Here is a 16,628-nt window from a genome sequence, read left to right as displayed (position 1 = left end):
TCGGCAAAACGTGGCGCCCCGTTCCCCCAGCCCCGGCCCCCTCCCCGTGCTGGTAAATTGAGGTTGGGTGAGAGCTTTTCCAGGCGTACTGTGAAATTCATTAACGTGTCAGCCCAGATTTAACTGCCTGGGCCTGGCTTGGCGGCCGTGTGAAGTTGCCTCCCCGCAGCCAGCAGCGCCAGTGGGAGCTTCACCCCGCACAGATCAAACGCTCCCTCGGCTGCCCCGGCGCTCCGGCCACGGACACGCCGTGGGGAGAAAGTCAGAGCAAACCCCAACCGTAAAAAAGAGTTTTTTGGAGGCTTGAGTTGAGCGGGAGGTTAGTGCCAGCACACTCCAACCTCAGCTGCCCCCAGAGCTCCCCCGAGTTATGGGATTAGTGAGAAATCACATGGCAGGCATCAAAATAACACCTGGTGTGGCCGTAGGTACCTTCAGGGGCTGGTGCCTTTTGAGTTATTTACTTTTTCCCTGGTGCCAGTGGAAAATAGGGATTTTTAAGGCAAATTCTGGGTTGCAGTGTGTGGAGGGAACACAGCAAATACTGCCCAAGGCCCCAGGTAGCACAGGATGCTGCTGGACCGGGGGTGCTGACATTCCAACAGGCTTTGCCAGGGCTGGAAGAGACATGGTGAAGTATCCTCACACCCAGGGTGCTCTTGCACTCTCCAGGTAATGGGAGAGGGACAAGACAAGGTGGTTTTTGCTACAGAACTGTGGCAAACGAGCAATTTTTGGGAGGAGAGGGGCCTTGTTATCCCCTTGCAGCAGTGAAAGGCAAGTGGGGTCATCCCAAAAGGCAGTTTTGTGTCCCTCTTGGAACACCCCCAGCATCCTCTGGGGAAGGAGGGGGGCTGGCAGCCCAGACGGGAGGTGATGGGCAGTGGAGGAGAACAGCTGGGTAAATGATTCGCTGCCCTCGGCGCAGGTCTCTCTCTGCATCCAGTTTAATTGGTGAGAGAGTAACTGGCGGGGCCTTTTCCGGGCATCATTGACCCTGGCACGTCCTGATCAGCCCCAGGGCCACCTTTCCCTGGGAACACACTGCAGACCCTCTGATCCTCCCAGGAGCTGCGTTTGGAGAAGAAACCTCCCCTGGCAGCCCAGCATGGTCCCCTCTCCTTCAGGCAGTGGTGCTGCCTGCTCTGGGCCGGCTGTCGGGAAACTGCCAAGCCGGGGTTCTGGAGCCTACAGGGGCACCTGGCCGGGCTTGGCCACGCTGGGTTGGGTGGCTGTCCCTACTCAGGGACAGGGTCACACCAGCACGTCTGACACTCCCCTCACCCCCCGGCGCAGCCATCCAGAGCTAATCGGGGCAGACAGGTCCCCCTCTTACCCAGCTAAATACTCTCACTGTTCCTCAGTACTGAGGCAGTTGTAAGCTCTGTCTGTCTCCTGTTAATCACTAATTAAAGGCTTGAACGTTCCCTGCTGTTTGGGGTATTAATAAGAATTTAATTGCACAGTTTGGGGCTAATTACCTGGTAGCTCGCTTCCGCCCTTGTACAGTATGCCCAATTAAACAATCATATGATCAATTAAACAATCACAAGATCTAATAATTTGCAATAATAGACTAATTAAACGTTGACACCTTGCAATGGAGCAACCTTTTGTCTCCCTTTTGATGGTGTTTGAACCCCTTCCCAGGCCCTGGCCACCCCAAGACCTCTCCTCCTCCAGGCTTGCTGCAGATGTAGGAGCCTGGAATGACGGCACGAGGGGCTTTGGGAGAGAGACCCTGGCACGGGACCGGCAGCGCCATGCACCGAGGCACACGTGGGGCAGGCAGGGGAGCCCGCAGGGCAGGAGAGAGGCTCACCGCCCCTACAAGTTCCCTGGGAATAATTAGGGAAGGCAGCCGGATCAGCGAAACCCTAGACCGGCTGCTGCTGCCAACCCGCAGCAGATTTGAGCTACGCCCCTGCTTTGGCTGGAGGAGAGCCCGGCTGGGACACAGGGCACGATGAGGCTGCACCTCTCGGTTCCACGGGAGCCGAGACCAGAACAGCCCCTTCCCACCCATCCACACTGTCCCTCCATCCTGGGGAAGGCGTTGGGAGAGAAGGACTCGCTCTGCTGCTGCCGAGAAGCAGGAGGAGAAGTAGGACAGAGCCCTCCCCAGGGGGCTGCGAGGGACAAGGCTGAGGAGCAGGACTCAGGACGGTCAGACAAGTGTAAACCTCCTCTGCCGGGGTGGCTGCCTTCTCCTGCACTCCAGATCCGCTGGGATACTGCCCAGGCGGGGGTGGCAGGGGCACGCAGTCTGCTTGCCCACCTCCCAAAGCCATCGCCCTTCCCCCTGCTCTCCCCAGGGAAGGACCATGGCTGATGCTGCTGGGAACTCACTGGTTTCCAGCACATCGACTGGGGAGCAGGCGCAGAGAGCCCTGTCAGGGGAACTCCCAAGGGAAGGGGCAAATGTACAGGAAGGGGCACAGGACACAAGGGAATTACATGTGATCTTCCAAATCCCACCACCGCTCCGGGGACTGCTGTTTTCAGGCACCGGCATCCCGGCTGGATCGCCACATCCCCCCCGAGCAGCCTGCGAGGTCTTCCCAGGAGAGCGCCGCCTCTTCCCCGCCGAGGCCCCGGATCAAAGCAAGCCCCAGGCATTATCCCGGTGCTCCGGAGAGTGCTCCTGCCGCGGCGGCCACAAAGGGAACAAGAGCTCCCGCATCACCAGCGAGTGCATCAATTACTTCCAGTGGCTGCCTCGTGCTAATCCGCTTCCCCTCCTTCCCCGGGCCGGGTGTTTGGGGGCCGGGCTGCCCCCAGCAGCTCGTGGGTGCGGGCTGAAACGGGCAGCAGTGATGGGGGGAGGAGGAGGAGGTGTGAGTCTGCAGAGATAAAGATGGGGGGTCCCCAGGATTTTGGTAATCCTGCTCCTGCCGGCCACGCTGCTGGGATCATCCTTCATGCCGCCTGTCCCAGGCTAAAAGCTGGGGGAATACGTGGATGGGGACACGTCCCTCTTCCCTGCCCTGGACACACCAGAGGACACACAGGGCATCCCAATACCGGATGCTGCTTGTGGGACATGCAGCCCCGATGGGGTGTCAGAAGAGCCTCCTGGGCCTGTGGACTGATGGCCTGCAACCACCAGGCACGGGCCCATGCTCTGTGTGGCACAAAGCTGGCACCGTACCCTCTTGCCAAGCCAGCAGCTTGGCAAATCCAGTCACTGTCCTGGCTGCGACAGCCCCAAACCTCCCTGCTTGCCAAACTCACACGGACCCCCTCAGTGCAGCACAGAGAGGCCACAGTCGCCCTATGGCAGCCACGGTGGGGCTGTGCCCTGTGCCAATGCTCAGGGCCCAGGTAGCACTTGGCTGTTTCACCTGTGCATTTCCCAGAGGCAAAAACTCTGGTGAAACAACAAATGTTTGTCCTCACCTCCAGCTGCATGGATGGATGTCCCAGCATCGTGCCATGCTGCAGGACATCAGTTTGTCCCCATGCTGGAGCAGGCAGAGACTCCCGTGCACTGGACTGGGTCAAACCCCCATGCAGAGTGCTGGGGAGCACAGAGCCAAGAGCTGACATATCCCAACACGACCTGAAGCTGTACCAGCCCCACAGATCCGTGCTCACTGCCTTTCAGGGTGCTGCGGTCCCCCACCCTGCCCCTGGGCTGTCACTGAGCTGCCAAGCTCCTGCACCCACCCACTCTCCTCCTCTTCCTCCCCACTGCCAGCCACGCCTGCCATCCACGCCTGCCATCCACCACCACGAGCCAGCATCACCGCTGTCTGACCACAGGACAGAGTCCGAAACCCCGCAGCCCCCAGGCTGAGCAAAGGGAACTTCCCGGGCAGCCTCTCCTTTTAATTGGTGCTAATTGCTGCGTCTGTTCGTGCTGGCTGGGGAGATGTCATTGTTGAAAGGCACAGAGGGGAAGGCTCGGGGAGCTAATCCAGCTTTCAGCCGCTAAGCCCTTCGAAGGCGGGTGATGGAGAAGCTCTTTCAGGTCCCTTCAGAGAGGGCACAAAGCCCGAGAGGGGAAAAGGAGAAAGAAGGGGAGCGAATCAACAGGAAAAAACTACTTTCACACGCAGCTCGGGGAAGGGTCTTTGTGTGTGGGGCTGTCGGGGGGGCTTGAAGGGATGGCGCTGCGGCCCCGCCTCCGCTTCCCTCCCTCGTTTATCTTTTCAGCTCCATCTGCCAAAAGGGTGACGCAGCTGGGGGCAGGATGCTCAGAGCAAGGGAGTCTCACCCCGCCCTGGACGAGATGGACAGAAAACCTGCAGATGCGCCTCAAAAATGAGCCTCCTCTGGTTTAACCCCTTTTGTGCCAGCAGAGCCCCCTCCACTGCTGTTGTGCTGCTTTACTGGAGGACGTGGCAGTGAGGCAGGTGCAGAGCGGGGCCACAAGGGGGGCAGCCAGCGGGGTGAGGTCGCCTTGTGTCCTGGGAGTTTCCGTGGGCTCACGCACCTGCTGGAGGCCTCCCCTGCGCGACCTGCAGCAGCCCTGGGAGGGTGCAAGGTGGAGGGTTTTTTCTGAGCTCCAAAACTCATCTTTCTGGAACAAGTGGAAAAACACAAGGGCTGACGCATTCCCACAGGGCACGAGGTGGCTTAAAGCATCAGCTCCAGCACTTGCTTTGAATCCACTGCCTTTTTAGCCATTCTTAGAAGAAATCCGCTGTAACATGTATATATTGAAGCGGACATCTGGGTTCTCAACAAGACATCGATCACAAATACTAACAAGTCCTTCTGACCTCTGGCACATCCACTGAGCCTTTCAGAGGCTGATTAATGGTACAGCTTTCCCTTGTCGCCATCCTCCTGCCACCCCCTGAGACCCGGGCTCCGGTCCAGGAGAAGGGAAAGGCTGTTCCTCCCTCCCCAGACCTTCACAGGGCTCTGGCATCCCCCAGCCCCATCCCAAACCAGCACAAAAGGCAAAAGTCTCCACCAAAATACCACAAAGATTCATGAGCAGGACAGCCAAGTAGTAGCAGTTTGATGTTTTGGAAATTTTGGTTTCATTTTGGTGACAACATTTTTAGCTTATGGAAACCTTTGCAAAGACAGACAAAACCACCACACAGACTGAACATGAAGGATGAAATGTTGAATTGGGATATTTCTGCAACCTCTGCCAGGTTTTTCTGCCTGCTCCCTGTCCCCAAGCACATCTCCCAGGGGACTGCTGTGGTTGCCCCTCCGGCCCACGGACAGCTGGTTTGCTGCCCAAGGGAAACAATCCCAGCTGGGCATCCCACATTGAGGTTTGCTGACTGGCTGGTAGACACCAGTGCTTTTTGGGAGGGTTTTTGGTGCTTTGGCTCATGGCTGAACCACTGCATCTCTTACAGGACACCTGCAGCAGAGACAGGGTAGATGGTTGAGCCTTTTCCAATCCTCCAGCACAGAGGATGCTCCCCAGCATCTCTGGACAAGCACATCCCACTGCTTTGGCTCAGCACCCATCGCTTCCTACCCTGATGACCCGTTTTAGCATTTCAGCTGCAGAAAACAAAGATGTTTAAAAACGCCTTACCCAGACACTCGTTGGCCTCTCTGGCGCTGGCGCGCTGCCAGGGCCGGTCGTAGTGGAAAGGCTTGCAGCGGTCACACTCGGGTCCCTCCGTGTTGTGCTTACAGTCGCACACCAGCTTCTGCTCCTTGTCCTTGACGCAGCGCGCCGCGTGCCCGTTGCACTTGCAGCGCCCGCCGACCTGCAGCTCCCCCACCGCGTAGTAGTAGGGGGTGGAGCCGGTGCCCCCCTCCTCCTCGCCGGGGTCCCGGCTGCCCAGGTCACGGAAGAGATGCGGGCGGCTGAACACCACGCGGATGTCGGTGGCCGTCACCCAGTCCTGGAGCACGGGGCTGCTGTCAAAGTCCTGGGCTGAGGGTCGCCCGTCGAGGGTGCTGAAGGCGATGAGCCCCCCGGTGAGTGGGTAGAGGTCGGTGAGGCCGTCGGTGCACAGGGCCTCCTGCTCGTTCTGCTTGGTGACGGTGGCTTTGCTGGGCTTGCCGTAGATCTTGCGGCACTGGGAGGAGTAGTACTGGTAGGGCACCCAGGTCTTGCCGTAGTCCATGGACTTGAGGATGGCGGTGGACTCGGGCCGGGGTGAGCAGAACTGGAGGCTGACGTAGACCACCTCAAACTTCTTGCCAAGGGAGAGGGTGAGGGTGACGTTCTGAGGTGAGTGGTGGAGGGTTTCCGAGCGCCAACAGGTCATGTTGGAGGCAGTGTTGAGGTCAGTCAGGTAGGCAGGTGGGTGGGCTCGGCGGGGGTCCGAGGCGTTGCAGTGCCGAGTTGGGGGCTTCCCGCACGTGCTGGAGGCTTGAACCTCCTTCCCAAAGGCAGCGTTGACAAATTCAGGGATGCAGCGTCGAGGAGCACCGCTCTCATCGTAGCAAGGGTCTGGGGGGGTCTGCTGGGCCACGAAGGGGTTCACTGTCTGGGACAGGCCCAGCATGGCAGTGGTGAGGAACAGGCGCAGGAGCTGCAGGACCTCCATCCTTCTGGGGAGAGGGAAGTGGCTCCTCCCTGGAGGAAGAACAAGAGTGAGTGGCACCAGCAGTGTCATGGCCACAGCACCACCCATGTTGGGAGGGCTGGGAAGGGATGGGAAACTCCCCCATGTCTGGCCCATCACCTGTACCCATCTTTCCACCCCATATCCACTGATGCAGTGTCCTGGGAGCAGGGCAGGGAGGCAATTACTTCGTGTTGCCTCTTCCACACCAATCCCTCACCGCTCATCAGCAGGACTGAAATACCATGGAAATGGGAAAAGGACCTGAGCTCTGGATGGAGGAGGTTGAAATCAGGGTACAGCCCTTCCCTGGCCTCTTACAAACTGTCCTGGGGTGACAGGAATGTTCCTGCCTGCCAGCAGCCCTGGCTGTCACACACAGCTCAGAGGCTCTGTCACTGCATGGCTGACAAGGGCTGGTGGTGGGGAAGAGCGAGGGGAGATCTTTTGGATGCAACAGGAGCTGCAAACCCCAAGTGATCCACCTGTGGCACAAAATAGCTCCTGACAGAGCAGGACAAACAGACAGAAGCAAAAACGCCTTGAAGGCACATTGTGCAAGAGGCAGGAGCTTGTTGAGATGAAGACCCGGGGCTCCTGAGCACAGCACCACTTTTCTTGCTGGCTGTGGGCACAGTGGCTTTTCCAAGCCAGGGGCTGGATCGCCTCCAAATTCCTTTGCCACACTACCCAGTAGAAAAGGGAGTTATTCTGGCCTCACCCCCAAGAAATCCAGGTCTGGGTCTGGTGTCTTTGTTGACTGGGGGAAAGGCCAGAACCAAATGCAGGACCTGGCCGGGCTCCTCTGCCAGCAGCTGCAGCACAGGGCCAGGGAGCTTAGTGGCTCCCAGGGGATGTGGCCCATCTCCTGAGTTACTGGCTTGAAGAGTGGAAGAGGTCTGGAGGTCACGTTCCCTCCTGCTGGCTCGGACTGCGTGAAGGACCTCCCACACAATGCAGATGGGCCATGTCCCATTCTTACCAGAGCAGACCCCTGAGCCTCCTGGATGGGTGGGTGGCATCAGCCCTGCCATCCCATGGCTTGTGCTGAGCCAAAGCCAAGTTGTCCAGCCTCAACCAGCCCAACGCCATGAGCAGGCAGGAGGAGGGGATCCCCCGATCATCCCCTCTCCCACTAGTAAATCCTTACCAGATGTCTTGTGTTTCTCTCTGAGGAGTGAAGCCCTGCATGACCCAGCCCAGTATCCCCAGCTCCAGCCCCAGTGCCACTCCTGCCTGTCCAGCTGCCCACTCAGGCCAAAGGAGGCTCCAAGGAACAGCCCATTTCAATGATCCAGGACCTTGTTTTTGGTTTGTTATTCCATTTTGCAAAGGAAAAGGAGCCGTGACTGTGGAAGAAAGCTGCCTCTCCAGGCTGCCAAACCACTAATGAGGGGAAGCTCCTCCCTGCCCAGCCATGGTCAGCCCAGCAGCCACAGCCTGTGCCTGCCACAGGAGCAACAGGGACAGGGGCCTCAGCCCATCCTGGCACATCTCCTCCAGGGCAAAACCTGCCCTTGCCACTTCTGTGCTGTTTCCTCACTGCTTAATCCTCTGCTGGTGGAAAAAGATGTGAAAATTTGGCAGTTCCCTTGGTGATCCATGCATTGCCCCAGCAGCACAGTTCCAGCTTTACCACAGTGCTGCAGAGCCTTTTGGGGACGCATCAGCCAGTGGCTTGGTGACTTGACTGCCAGCAAGACACAGGATTCTGTCCCTGGAGTGCCCAGAGCATCGAGAACCCGCTACTTGAGGAGTGTGGCTGCAAGGCTAGAGACTGCAGGGATGCAGAGGCAGTGCCATGCCACGGGCACCAGGCAGTGAAGAGCATCCCCCACCGCAGGCAGCCCACAGGGCCCCACTGGGACTCCCAGCCCCACTGCAGCAGCTGCCTCCTGGGCAGGAGATGAAGCCATGGCTGCTGCCAGATCCCTGCATCTGCTTGTTGAGCAGAGGCTGCAGCTGGTTAATCCCCCAACACAATCCTGACAGGGTGATCCCCAGCCCCTGCCTGGTGCTGAGCAGTGCACAGTGGGCACGAGCCCCTGCCAGCCCACTGGCAGAGCCCTGCTCCTGTATTCCCACCCAGCAAAGGGGCTGCAAGGTGCTGATGGACCCCTCTCAATGACCAGCAAGACCCGGCTGTGCAGGTACTTGCAGAAGCCAGCACAGCACCTTTGGCCCTGTGGTGCTGCCAGCCCTCTCCCTGTCATTGTCCCCCTGCCACTGCACATCCCACAGATGGCACACAATCAGGTGCTGCAGCCATCACCTCCCATCCCACCACCCACAGGGCAGCACTAGCAGGGAGACAACCCTGTGGGAAAACCTCTGCACCAGGAGGAGAGAGGAGAAACCCCCAGGGGTCCTCAGCAGCTGCATCCATCCACCCCAGGGAGAATCAGGCTGTATGGAGCAGGGCATCTACTAAACCGTGCCAACAAAGGGTCTCCTCCACCCCTCTCTGCTGTGTGGCACCAAGGTGACAGGAGTAGGGACATGCTCAAGCAAAGGCCTTTTAATTTCCTGTCTGGTAAGACATAAAGGTGTGGGGAAACCCTTGCCCAGGGGAAAGTAACAGCAGCAGCGTCTCTGGTAGCCAGAGGAGAGGCCACAGGTGAAGCTGTTACGGGCACTGGAGCAGCAGGTCTAGGACCCAGGACCAGGTTACTACTGGTTTAGGCCTACACGGGGGCGTGAGCATCTCCTGCACACCCTCCCTGCCCCCAAGGGAAGCTTTGTCCCTCCTGCCAGCCTTACCAAGGCACAAGTCCCTGAGATTCAGTGCCAAAGTTTTGGTGGCTCTGCTGCTGGGGAGCAGCCATCGGAGAGCCAACGTTTGCCCAGCAGCACATCAGGCTGCGGAGGCAGGGCATGAGTGGAAATCATTATCATCTGCAGGACCACACACAGGCACGCACGCTCTGTGCTCAGCTCACCCCATTATCCCACTGAAAGAGAGCTGGGGCCAGTGGTCTCCGTGGGCCTCACCTCCGTATTGGAGAGGAGGGCAAGCTGCAATCTTCTCCCTTTTATGCATATTCAGCATGACCCCGGGACTGCCGGCAAGCTGCCAGAGAGGCCTGGGAGTGGGTATTTCTCTCCCTGGCCCCCATCTGCCCCCCCCTTTCCACTTCCCATCTTTGCTGCCCCCGGTTCAGATCAAATGGAGACATTGCTGACTAAGCAGAGAGAATTGGGATGAGCCCTGGGTGCCGAATCCAGCCCAGCACGCTCCTGGGTCTGGCATGAGGAGAGATGTGAGCATCCCGAAGGTGTCCCCAGCGAGGCTCTCGGGTGGCTGCCAGCACCCGTGGCCCGGGGGCATGCGGCGGCGGGGCTCACCCTTCCCGAGGAAGCGGCCGCCCTCCCAGCTCCTCCCCAGAAGCGGCTGCATTTTTGAGGTGGGCGATTTCCTCACTCCTCCACTCCGGGAATGCTAACAGCCGTGCGGCTTGGAAGGAAGTCATGCCGCCGGAGCGCTTCAGAAGTGCTTTAAAAAAAAAATTAGCTTCCACATCCAACACCTCCACACCCCTTCTCTCTACAACCACACGCTTCCCAGAGCGACCAGCAGTGTTTCCCTGCCTTGTGGGAGATTTGTCAGGGCGATGCTCCAGCTCACCATGGGCTCCTTTTCCATCGTCTTTCCAGGAGGCAGTGCTACCGAGGGTGATGCTGGGTGCAGATGTGCGCCTGGAGCTCCAGGTCTCCCGCTGCTGAGCCATCGGGTAGGTGCTTGGTCCCCAAAATCGAATGGATGAGGCAAGTGCAGCAGGTGAGGCAGGGCAAGGAGAGCAAGCTTCCCACAACGTGGATGCTGGCGCCTGCAGCAGGCCCAGGATCACCACCTGGCAGTCAGGGCCACAGCAACTTTGCTGAAGTAATTACAGGATTAGGTGGAACAACACAGGGCAGGGAGGGAAGCGGGTTATTAACCAGATTTGATCCCAGGACCTTTGCAGCACAGGAGCAGCCTTCTCTAATTAAAGTGGAGGGGAAGGCACGAGTGGTGCTTTGCTGTTGGAAAAATGTGGGCTTAGAGGGCAGGTGGTGGCTAAAGCTGAGCAGCCAGCACTGCCCTGGAAGGGGAGGGGAAAAGCCCAAGGAACGACAGGGGAATGGTGCTGCCCTCCTGCCAGGGACCTGTGCTGCTCCCCCAGGCTGGTGCCCCTGCACCAGTGCTGCTGCCATGGTGCAGCCAGCAGCGTTTCTCCTCCAGGCCAGGACAGCAGGGTGTGGGGGGGACTTGCCTCACTCGAAGAAAAGACGTGGCCTTACTTGGAACTGGTTGAGATGGGAACGGCTGGTTGCCGTGAGGTGCTGCATCGCCCTGTGCACAGAGATAAGGTCCTGGGTGCCAGCGTGGGGCAGGGACGGAGCCACCCACCCACATGGGGTACAAATACGCACAGCAAAAGCCATGGATCAGGAGGCAGAGATTCCTGGGCAAGGACCAAAGAACCTGAGTACTTGAGGGGGACCAACAACAAAGACTCTTTGCTAAGACTGGTCCAGGAGGACTGCTCGTTCCTGAACTGTGTCATCCCCAGTAAAGCCCACCAGCACCTCAGATGCCCTCTGAGAAGGAAGCCACTGGGGGGGGGGGGAGGTGGGACAGGACCCAAAGCAGAACAGGAATGATGTGCTCAGAGAAGCTGAAACCAGGCACAAGTGACCAGAACATATCCCTTAACCAGGGTATATCTGCTACTACAACCTGCACATTTTCACCTTGTTACAGGCCCTTTGTAGCGAGGGCATCTGCACTCCCTTGCCATACATGCTGTGGGAGCAAAACCCCTGCAGCTCTGCCCCAGCCTATGAACAAGATCCATCCTGGGAGGCTGCCAGCATCCCTGGATACCCAGGTCCCTCTCCCACCATGCCGATGCCAGCTGGGGGAAGCTTAATTCCTCCACCCAACAAACAGAATCAGGCCCAAACTCTGCTCCGGCCATGGATAAATCATTCCATGTGTTTCTGGGATATAAAAACACAGCCGAGAAGTATTTAAAGTGAAAGGAAAAACTCCACAGAGCCAAGGTACTGGTCCGGCTCAGCTTTCCAGAGGGAGGGAGCGTGCGCTGGGAGGGGCTGGAGGGATGCGGTGTGGCTGGGAGTGCTAATCGCCTTCCCAGCCGCTAATGGAGCAACCGGTGCCCACTTGGGACATGGCTAATGGCACAGAGGAGATGCCTCACTTTCCTTTACAAGCTTCCTCATTTCTCCTGATATTTAAGTATCAGAAGCTTCTGAGTGCTTACGGCCCCACATCCGCAGGGCTGCCCACTCCACGCAGCCCCTTGGGCTCTCAGCCCCCTGCACGCACAGCTCAGGGGGGCAATTACACAGCAGCATCTTCCTGCAGCAGGCACTGCAGGTGATGGATATTGCAATGCACTCTTGGCAGGTCGGAGCCAGAATTACACAAGCCATCCGATCCCCCGGTGGTGCCAGGAGACGCGTACAAATTACACTGCACACAGGAAAGGATGGGCCAGATTCTGACCTCAGTGCTTTGGCATCAGCCCGAAGTAACTCCATTCACACCGGGCCAAACCAAGACGTAAGCAACTCCATTCAAATTTACACTGGCATACCTGTGGTCAGGATCTGGCCTGGCTTGAATTAGTCGCAGCCTGATGTTACAAAAGGCAGAAACGGAGCCCAGATTTCCAAGGTTATCGAAAACAACCAAAAAATAAAAGAAAAAATAAATCCACCATAAAGCAAACAGTCCCCAGGCTACTCTACTACATGGAGCTGTCAAATGCAGGATGCTCGGACACATCCCTGCTCACCAGTTTCAGTAACTCATAAGCCACGCTGACCACAGGAAGGAGAGACCAACACCCAGCATGAGTGTCCTGCTGGGCCCCCCGTGCCCACTCCTATCACCACTGGCCCTGGGCGGAGGTGGCCCCGCTCCCGGGAGAGGAGACTTCAGCATAGTATCACCCATGTGAGGCAGACCTGAATCCATTTTGCTGCAGCGCTCTTGTGTCTCCCAGCTAGTGCAAACTGGAGATCTCCTAAAGCTTCCAATGCAGCAGCAGCTCAAGGAGGCATTTGGAGCAGGGCAAGCAAGCACTGCCTGGATGTGTTTGCACTCGATGGTCCTTGTGGTTCCCTTCAAACTCGGGGTGTTCTATGATTTTTTTTCTGCCCGATTTATTAACCTCTACTGCATCTTGACCAGTTCATTGTTTTACCCGACTCTAACCCCACCTCAGTCTCCTGAACCCCTTTGTGCATTTCTACCACAGTGCTTGGCTCTATTGCGTGGTCTCAGCAGCATCCCTCAAGGTGCAGAGGGTTTTCCTCCCACTACTCCCAGTGGATGCAAGGGACTCACAGTTCCAGTCCAGAAGTCCTCATTGCTTCCACCCCTATCTACTCCATATGAGAATAAAGTGGTCTGGTTTCCATAACATCCCTCATTGCATTTTCACAACATGCCGGGCACAGATGTTGAAAATAGTCTGGATGAATATTTAAAATGGTATTCAGAGATGACAACATTTGGCCGGCTTTGAAAGATCTCTCACATCGGGCAGAGGATGGCTCACAACAACAGGCTGGAAACACACTGCACTTTGACATCTCATTTTTTTTACCCCCACTCTGGCTATTGGTACGATATTTCATGCCCCTGGTGTCCCACAGTCTGTTATTGCTTGAGTGCCAGCCAAGCCTGCAGCATTAGGAAGAAGCTGTCACGTACGTTTTTAAACATCACGGGGCAAAGCGGAATATGGAAAATCTGTCGCGTTTCCATACCGAGCACAAGTGTCCTGCGCAGGCTCAGGGAGGGGCTCGAAGGGGCACAAAATAATTGCTTCCTTATGGAGCAGGGCCTGACTAACCAGGGTGGGGGAATGGGGCAGAGGTGCTGCCTCAACACCCTTGACACGGTGGGCTGCTTCCCTACTGAAGACATCTCAGCACACGCCCCAAGGTGTGCATTGATGCTCCCCTCCTTCTTCAGGCCTGGGGAAACCCTCTCTCGGAGTCACACCTCTGCCAGCAGCCAGCCAAGGTGGGACCTCCATTCTGTCCAATGCAGACTGAAGACACCATCGTTCTGGTGTTCAGAGAGCAGAGGAAACGCTCCTCAGCCTCGACGCCTAGCACCTTGCATTTGTGGTGAGCATCTTGCACTCAGCTGCTTCCCTAGGCCAGGCTTCTCTCTTCCAGAGCCTGCAGTCACACATCAGCTCCCTCCCAACCTGGCATTACACCTGCCCTCTTCTCTGCAGGGACTTACCTTCCTTCCACACACAGGTGGAAGAGGAAGGGGTGTTGGGATCCTTGCAGCCCACCCTGCTCTGGGACTGCTGGATCTCTTGTCCCCTCATCAGCCCGCTCCAAACAGGTGTCAGAACAGCACAGCAGCTCCCTCTGTTTTGTAAATGGGATATTGCAGAAAAAGAGAAAAAAAGTTGCCCTCCATCCATCCAAACACCTTGGAGGGTGTTTCCAGCACACAGCTGAAGCCACATCCCTCTCCACCAGTTCCAGTTACAGACGGCTCTAGCCTCTCCTGGCTCTGAGAGACGGGCAACAGCAAAGTTGGCCAGGGAAGAAGGATCTGTGGCATTTCCAGCCATGCAGGATGTGCACATCCAGGTCTACGCTCAGTATTGTCTCAGCCTGGCTGCAGGTCCAACACAAACAGCACGGATGGAGGTGGGGATGCTCAGCCTGGCTTACATCCCATACATTCATGGGATGAGCTCCCTGAGACAGCAGTATGCCTGCCCAAGTGCTGCCCAGATGAGCATCAAGCCAGCAGGACCACTGCACTGCCAGAGGAGCTCGTGCTCCTGCCCACGGGGCCTTCCTCACCCACCGTGCTTGGCGACGCAGCAGCTTGCCAAGAACCACGTCCCCATCACACCAGTTAGTCCTCATCCCAAGAAAGGTATTTCCACCCACACACTCTCCAGTGGGCCAGGGAAGCTGTGGGTAGGATGGCGTTCTGAGGAAATGAGGCTTCAGCAGCTCCAAGAGAGGAAAGCAAAAGCAAACCCACCAAACGCAGCCCAGCTTCCCTTCTTCCCGTGAAGCCGCCTGCTCGCACGTTCACTAGCCAGAGCTCTCACCCCAGCCGTGGCTCAGGGCCGGGTGCTGGGGGTGCCGAGGGTCTCACCCAGCCTGGCCCCAGAACCGCAATGGAGCTGAACACATCCCACGGGAGCCGTGTCCAAAGGGAACCGACCCTCTGAGCCACCCCGCAGGGAGGTCTCTTGGGGCAGCCATGCTGGGAAGGGACCAGTGATGGACCCAAGCCTGGGATGGTGACAAGGGCGATGCCACCCGTCAAGGTGGCTTTGTGCGGCGGAGCCCTCCACAGGCGGAGAAGGGCCTCGGTGGGAGCGGCGTGCGTGCCTCGTGCCCGGTCAGCCGGGGCTGGCACCGCGGGCTCGGCCTGGCAGGGCTCCCGCCGCTGCCCGCACCGCACCCGCACTGAGCAGGGCCGGGACTCCGCCGGGCTGCGGCACTGCGGGGCCCCGTACAGCGCCGAGAACCCCCGAGCCGGCTCTGCGGGGCGGTGGCAGCGAGCCGGGCCGGGCCGAGCCGGGCCGGAGCGCTGAGCGGCGGCGGCCGGAGCTGCCCGGGGACGGGAGCGGGGCTCGGCGGCGGGCGGGCGGCCCCACCGCGGGGACGTCCCGTTCTCGGCGGTGAAAGGATGGAAAGGGAAATAAAGGGAGGGTGAGTGCGGGGGGAGAGGGAGGAATAAAAAGCAACGAGGGAGGGAGCGGCGGGGAGGAGAGCGGGAGCCCGGAGCGCCGGGAAGTTGGGAGCGCAGCTTACCGCGGCCGGGCAGGTAGCGGGGCCGGTCTGGGCGACAGGTCCGGGAGCGGCGGCGAGAGGAGCCGGGGCCGCGGCGGGGCGGACGGCGGGCAGGGGTAGCTCCTTCCCGGTGCTGGCCGCAGCACGAAGAAAGGAAAAAAAGTGAAGAAAAGGGTGGTGGGGGGAAAGCAATGATAACAAATTTCCAGGGAATTGTGCGTCGGGGACAAAATAAAGCGAAATAGTGGAAAGCGGGAGCGCTGCTCCCGGCGGTGCGGGCGGGTCCCAGCGCCGTGCCCGCAGCCGGCCGCGCTCCCGCCCGCTCCACCGTACCGCCCGCGGCTGCTTCGGCTGCGGGAGGGAGGGGGGAGGCGGCAGGGGAGGGCGAAAAGGAGAGGAAAGGGAAAAGAAAAACACCCCTTAAAAAAAAAAAAAAAAAACCACCAAAAACCAAACCGAAAAGAAAAGCAAGAATTGGAGAAACTGAGCCCCAACCGCCGCCTGGACGCGGAGTAAAAAGGCTCCAATAAATCCCGGGTTGAAAAGAAGGGAAAAGTCACCTCCCCGAGGAAATCAGAAGCAGATTTCGAGCCATTTAATCACATGCAGGGAGGTGTGTGCGTGTGCGCCGCCCGCCGCCGCTGCCAGCCCTGCCTCCGCCCTCCGCCCCGCCGGCAGCCCAGCGGGCAGGGCCGGAGCCGGGCGGGAAGCGGGGCCGCCCCGAGCCCTCCCGCCGGCCAGCGCCGCGGGGGTCCCGGTGGCCGCGGTCCCACCTGCCACCCGGCCAGCCCCGCCGCATCCCGGGAGTTCGCTCGGCCCGCAGCGGGTCCATCCCCGCGGAGTGCGGGTGGCTGCGGGCCGGAGCCCACCACGCCGAGGGCTCAGCGGTGCCGCGGTCAAGGCAGCTGGTTATTCTCCCTCTGCTTCGCAAAGCAAATGAGGCATTTACCAGGAGGGAGCAGCTCCTCTTATGGAGGAGGCTGGAGTCTCCGCTCCATCCCGTGGTGCAGGGACTTTTCACGCGCTGTTGCACCACAGTCGCCCTGATTTTTGGGTAGGGAGAGAGAGAAGCGGGGCACTTCCGTGCCCAGCACAGCTGCCTCCGGCCTGGTCCCGGGGGGCTGCTCCGCTATCCCCAGGCCACCTGCGAGCGGGGCACGAAAAAGGTGAAACTAATTTAATCAGTTTGTGCGAGGCGGTGGAGGAGAGCAGGAAACCCGGACCTGGATTCCCTCCTGCACTGGGGCCGCATTCACAGCCCTGCAGCCCCCACATCTGCCAGTTTGGCCTGGGGAACATCCTCTTGTAAAAGCCCTTGCAATGGATGTGAGG

At 58.8% G+C, this 16,628-nt stretch overlaps 1 protein-coding gene across 2 annotated transcripts in view; it reads right to left on the bottom strand.

The window, feature by feature from the left end:
* NTN3 (netrin 3) overlaps positions 1-15,907 on the bottom strand; it is a 33,077-nt gene extending 17,170 nt beyond the window's left edge. The window contains exons 1-3 of one of the 2 annotated variants that reach the window (XM_042037492.1): positions 15,857-15,907; positions 15,318-15,429; positions 5,513-6,508 (exon numbers count right to left, since the gene is read on the bottom strand). In XM_042037492.1, coding sequence (XP_041893426.1) covers positions 5,513-6,479 — 967 coding nt within the window. In that variant the 5' untranslated portion in view covers positions 6,480-6,508; positions 15,318-15,429; positions 15,857-15,907. Of the gene's footprint in view, positions 1-5,512; positions 6,630-15,317; positions 15,430-15,856 lie in introns of those variants that run through there. The other variant, XM_042037491.1, reaches the window with a different exon arrangement.
* Between the last annotated feature and the right edge of the window lie 721 nt (positions 15,908-16,628).

This window comes from Corvus kubaryi, unplaced genomic scaffold (assembly GCF_017639235.1).
Source record: "Corvus kubaryi isolate FWS band 111438036 unplaced genomic scaffold, C.kubaryi_AGA036_p1.0 37387, whole genome shotgun sequence".
In the NCBI taxonomy this organism is placed as follows: domain Eukaryota; kingdom Metazoa; phylum Chordata; class Aves; order Passeriformes; family Corvidae; genus Corvus; species Corvus kubaryi.
The sequence above is the reverse complement of the archived record's forward strand: the minus strand, read 5'-3'. Positions and strand labels throughout refer to the sequence as shown.